Genomic DNA, 5,998 nt, shown 5'->3' on the forward strand with positions numbered 1-5,998 from the left:
CTTCTTCCTCAGGCATATGTTCTGGGTCTGTATCCTGCCCCCTTGTTTCTACCACTTCAGCCAAGGGTGGTTCATGCTTTTCTCAGTGATTTTTTATTGTTGGCCCATTGGTGGAGAAGGAGGAAGTGGCTCTCGCTCAGTAAGTGAAGTCGCAGGAGGTGTGGGTGTAGTTATGTCGTATGAGGACTGTTGTTGTCTCCCACTCAGTTAGACACAAATTACAATTGAATAACCATCAAAAAGCTTTTCAGTCTTGCAGGCCCCAAGTGTCCTTGCAGTTGGTTTCTCTTCACCTTCTCTGTTTGTTCCCCAGCCTCCGTGCACAGTCCATGCAGTCCCTGGCTAGCAGGGTGATTTTTAGGTTAATTTTTAGGTCCTACCACCACTTGGAAATGTCCAAGCCATTTGTGCCGACAGGGGTGCTCAGGTCCCTGCCAGACCACAGCTCCGTATATCTCCTTTTTTGGTATTTTCATGTAAATTCTTCTGCTCGTTGGGGTTTAGTCTACTTCTGTATTCTTCCCTTCAAGGCTCAGGGGTCCAAGATTATCTTCTGTGTCTGTGTCAATTGGTTTCCCTTTTCTTTGTTGAAGAGGGTCTGTGCAGTCCTTCTGCCTAGTCCGCCATCTTGCGGGAACTCCTGTCATAAATTTTAAGGCCAAAGATTGTTTCTTTTGTTCATGTCTACATTTCCCATCTTGTTTCAAAGGTTGTAATGTACCTTTCCCTCTGCAAGTTTTCTAATCACCTTTGTCAAAAGTCGGAGCCCACAGGACCATAGTCTTTGGGGACACTAAGGTTAGTTGGCATAAAATCGTCCACAAAGACAACTTTCTGCATCTTACTTTGGTAACTAGTGACTGGGATCTTAAAAGCTTATGAGTGGCCATTAAAGATGCAACAATTGGTCTCTCCCCACCCGGAGTAAAGAAGAGTGAAGAAAATCAAAGGTACATGGAAACAATTAGTCCAAAGGACTAATAGAGCATGTGCAGTCCAGCCTTGATGACCCTGAGACCAGAAGAACTAAATGGTGCCTGGCTGCTACTGCTGACTACTCTGAAAGGGATCACAATAGAAAGTCCTGGATACAGTGAGGGAAGATGTGGAGCAAAACTCAAAATCATAAAGAAGTCCCAGCTTCCTGGTCTGAGGAAGACTGGTAGAACCCCTGGTAGAGTCCCTTACACACCCTTCAAGCTCGGAACTGAATTTAATCTCCTTGATTCGACTGTCAGCCAAATGATAGACCTGTAAGGTGAACAGTAATATTGGGAGGTCTTGTGGCGTTGTGCCTAAGGCACTTGACTGCTAACCAGAAGGCTGGTGGTGCAGACCCACTAGCCACTCCTCAGAAGGAAGTTTGGGCAATCTACTTCTGTAGAGATACAGCCTTGGAAACCCAAGGAGGGGTCACTATGAGTTGGAATCAACTCACACTCATTATAACAAATAAGCATATGAGATAAAGAGGACGGCATTTGCCTAGGGATAGAGGTAGGATGGTGGGAAGGGATGACAAAGAAGAATGAAAGGAAGGGGTGGGTAGTGGGAGGAAGTGAGAAGAATGCTGTTCCAGTGTGGGGGTTGCAGCAAATGTCACAAAACAGAACATATATGGATTGTTGAATGGAAAACCAATTTGCTCTGTAAACTTTCATTCAAATCACAGTTGGGGGAAAAAAAAAAAAGAACCCAGGTGGTAGAGTGGTTAAAGCATTCAGCTGCTAAGTAACAGGTCAGTGACTTGAACCCACCAGGTGCTATATGGTAGAAAGATAAGGCAGTCTGCTTCCCTAAAGATTTATAGGCTTGGAAATCCTATGGGGTAGTTTTACTCTGTCCTATAGGGTTGCAATGAGTTGGACTTAACTCAGTGGCAGTGTGTTCGGCTTGGTTTTTGGTTTATCAAAAAGTAGCAGTGCCTGAGTACTGCTCAGGAGAATAATTGTTTATGCCCAGTTCTTAATGTCACCTAGTTTTAGATCCTAAGTAGTAGGGGGGCAAATGGTAAAGGCTTACCAAATGGAAAGACATTTTCCATATTAGACTTAAACCTAAGCTCACAGTGCAGTAAATAGAGGCAGCTTTAGAACTTATCTGGTGTCCATGATGTTTTCTTTTGGGGAGAGGTGAAAGAACTGTACCTAGAAACCATTTCTTCCAGGTATGCCAAGCTATTTTTCTTTTAAATCTGTGTTTGTAAGACTCTCTGATACAGAACTATGTAAGTCTGAGCGGGGAAAGGCAGAATAGGAGGGTTAAGAATGAATGAAATGAGCGGCCTTGGAGGAACCTCTGTGTACATTTCTTGTTGGCCTCTGTCCCTCTCCTGCTCTGCCTCATTTCAGAGAGTGTCGGAAGTTTCTGACCATTGGTGGTACTCCATGCTCATCCTACCTCCTCTGCTGAAAGACAGTGTGGCGGCACCCCTGCTCTCTGCCTACTATCCTGACTGCGTTGGCATGAGTCCCTCCTGCTCTAGCACACACCGCACAGCCAGCGACACCAGCCCTGGGAAGCTGGAGCACTCAAAGGCACTGCCCTCCGTGCTTGGTAAGAGCTGTCCTAGTGCTTCTTGCCTTCCGTGTTGTTGCTGTTGTGAAGTTAGTTCTGACTCATGGTGACTCCATATGTACAGAGTAGAACTGTGCTCTTGAACTCCGTAGGGTTTTCAAGGCTGTGACCTTTCAGAAGCAAATTGCCAGGCATTACTACCAAGGTGCTTCTGGGTGAGTTCTAATTACCAGCCTTTCAACTAGTAGTCCAGTGCTTAACTGTTTATACCACCCAGGTGCTCCTTTTCCCCTACTTTCCTGGCAATGTATGAATTAACAAATAGAAAGGATTTCCTTTTTTTGTATGTGTGACCTGTGATACCTCATAATTGCACAGATTTGGTTCTACTGCTGGTCAAATCATACCATTTATATATGTTATGCAGTTAAATTTTTGCTTAATAATTTGGAGTGCTTATCACACTCCTCTGTGACTCAAGTTCATGGTGTTTAATGCATTTTTACTTGAAGGCTGGGTAGCTGCATAGTTTAATAAAGTGAAACACTGACTTAGCAGAAGACAGTTTTTACATATCTGAGCAGCCCTTCTTTTGTCTCTCAAAATTTTTCTGCTCCTACTTATGTCTTAGGTGATCCCAACAAAATGATGCACTCCCCTCAAAAATTCAAGAGCAATTTCCAGCCAGAACAGGCATGCTGTTGCCCATCTATTTTAAAGGAAACTTTAATTACACCAAAATTCTTGGTATAGAAGTGAGAATCCTACATTATCTGCTGCCTGCACACCAACAAATGACATTCCCATTGATGCAAATAGATTTTTACAGTGTGGCCTTATTATACGGTTTTTACTAATAACACTGGGCTCTCTTAATATATAGATGTAGCAGAAACCAAAGGGAAAAATGATCACTTCATTAACTTCATGTTAGTGAAGGTGTAATAAAATAGACTGTTAGGGGGAGTGTATGCTTCTAAAGGATAATTTTGCAGTACCCTTCAAAAACCTTAACAATTGATACACTGTGACCCAGCAGTGCCTCTTCTAGGAATTTGTATTAAATAACTCAGATGTAAGGCCAAAGATTTGTATGTGCAAAGAAATTCATTGCAATACTGTTTATAATAGTGAAAAAGTTAGATGAAATTTAACTATTTAGCAATAAGGGAGTTGTTCAGTTATGAACAACAAAATATTATGTGGGTCTTAAAGTGATACAAGGAGCTCTGGTAGCATAGTGCCTAAGGCACTTGACTGCTAACCAGAAGGCTGGTGGTTCAAACCCACCAGCCACTCCTCGGAAGTAAGGTTGGGCAATCCTACTTCTGTAGTGATACTGCGTCAGAAACCCGAGGAGGGGTCGCTATGAGTCAGGGCTGACTCGACGGCACATAACAACAATAACAACAACAACAAAGATACATAGGAGTCCCTAGGCGACACAGACTGTTAAGTGCTCCACTACTAACCAAAAGGTTGGCAGTTCAAACTCACGCAGAGGAACCTCAGCCTCACAAGACAGGCCTGGTGATCTTGTTCTGTAAGGTCACAGCCATGAAAACCCCACAAAGTGCACTTCTACTCTGCACATGTGGGGTTGTCATGAGTTGGAATTGACTAGACAGCAACTGGTATTAGTACTGGAGAAGTCATTTGATGATGAGAAAATGTTTATAACACAAGAAATTTTAAAAAGCAGGTTTTAAAAGCCACATTTTATAGCATTTTTCCAGCTCTCTCTCTCTCTCAAAAAAAAATCTATTATGTTAATGTCATACATTTATAAGGGACAAAATTAAGGGTACATTTTATCTCTAAATATAGCCCTACCATTTGGATATAATCATTGTTTACTTATTTTTATTTATTTCTCTGAGCCTATTAATTTTATAATAAAAATGCAAATAAAATACAATTTTAAAATATATTTACTTACTATGGAAATTAATAATCTGTAACAAAATGATGGGAACTTATTTGTTTGATTCATTTACACTTTGTCTCACTGGTTAGAGGAAGGTAAATATTCTCATTAAGACAGACTGTTGAGCTTGTCTTGGCTATCCCTTTGAGTTTGGTTTTGGTTTTTAACATACTAAGATTTGGAAGTTAAGCCTTTTAAGAGTTACTTGTGTGTCTTTTGTTTATCCCAGGCATGAACCGGTACTTCCAGCCTTTCTACCAGCCCAATGAGTGCGGCAAAGCCCTGTGCGTCAGGCCAGATGTGATGGAGCTAGATGAACTCTATGAGTTCCCAGAATATTCCCGAGACCCTACCATGTACCTCGCTTTGAGAAACCTCATCCTTGCACTGTGGTATAGTCACTGCAGAGTAAGTAAAGGGTGTTGTAGCTGCTGGTACAATGATTTCATTTTTTTGTTGTAGTAAAATATTAGTTAGCTGCTGTCAAGTCACCTCTGACTCGCTGCAACTCCATATGTGACACAATGAAACTTTGCCTGGTTCTGTTCCAACTTCACACTTGTTGGTGTGCTCAGGTCCATTTTTGTGGCTACCGTGTGTATTGAGTGCTTTCCAACCTAGGGGACTCATCTTCCAGCACTATATCAGACAGCATTCTGTTGTGATCTATAGGGTTTTCACTGCCTCATTTTTTTTTTTTTTTTTTTATTGTGATTTGGGTAAAGATTTACAGAGCAAATTCACTTTCCATACAGCAGTTCCCATATACTTTGTCTCATGTCATTGACCACAGTTTACCACAATGTGTCAGCTCCCCTCCCACTTCCTCCCCATAGTTACCTCTTCCCTGTGTCCATCCCTCCATGCACTCCTGCCCCCTGCGCTGTCTCCCAGTGCATAAGCAGCCCTTCTTTCTCCTATGATTGTTCTCTCCAAGGAGTGTATCTACTTGAGGTGAATAAATGTTCAACTCATATGCCTGTATTTTGTTTGGCTGGAAACCAGAGTTGTGGGTTCAATTCCAGACCTGAAGGGCAGCTAGCAGCCATAGTCTCAGTGGTTCCACCAGGCTCTATCGGACCAGCAAACCTGGTCCACACGTCTTTTTTTTTTTTTCTCCAAATGATTTTGAGTTTTGTTCCACATTGTTCTCCCTCTCTATCAAGGATCTCCTAAATAGATCCCCTTCCAGGTGGATGACAGTGGTAGCTGGGCACCATGTAATTCTTCTGGTCTCATAGTCATATAGGCTGCAGATCGGATGGTGTACCAGTCGCTAGGACTAATTGTTTCCATGAATTTTGATTTTCTACATTCTTCTTTACTCTGGATGAGGAGAGACCCATCGTTGCATCTAGATGGCAGCTTGCTAGCTTTCAAGATCCCAGTCGTTGTTGTTGTTGTTGTTAAGTGCCGTTGAGTCGTTTCCGACTCATAGCGACCCCATGCACAGCAGAAGGAAACACTGCCTGATCCCGCGCCAGCCCCACAATCCCTGCTATACTTGATCCCATCATCGCAGCCACCGTATCAATCCATCTCATTGAAGGCCTC

At 42.6% G+C, this 5,998-nt stretch overlaps 1 protein-coding gene across 1 annotated transcript in view; it reads left to right on the forward strand.

The window, feature by feature from the left end:
- KDM1B (lysine demethylase 1B) overlaps positions 1-5,998 on the forward strand; it is a 101,041-nt gene that overhangs the window by 38,927 nt on the left and 56,116 nt on the right. Inside the window, exons 7-8 of the mRNA XM_042782413.1 lie at positions 2,352-2,556; positions 4,644-4,852. Of these exons, the coding sequence (XP_042638347.1) occupies positions 2,352-2,556; positions 4,644-4,852 (414 nt within the window). The remainder of the gene's footprint in view (positions 1-2,351; positions 2,557-4,643; positions 4,853-5,998) is intronic.

The sequence above is a fragment of the Orycteropus afer genome, unplaced genomic scaffold, assembly GCF_000298275.1.
Source record: "Orycteropus afer afer isolate SDZICR_OR568_19922 unplaced genomic scaffold, OryAfe1.0 scaffold00012, whole genome shotgun sequence".
Lineage (NCBI taxonomy): Eukaryota > Metazoa > Chordata > Mammalia > Tubulidentata > Orycteropodidae > Orycteropus > Orycteropus afer.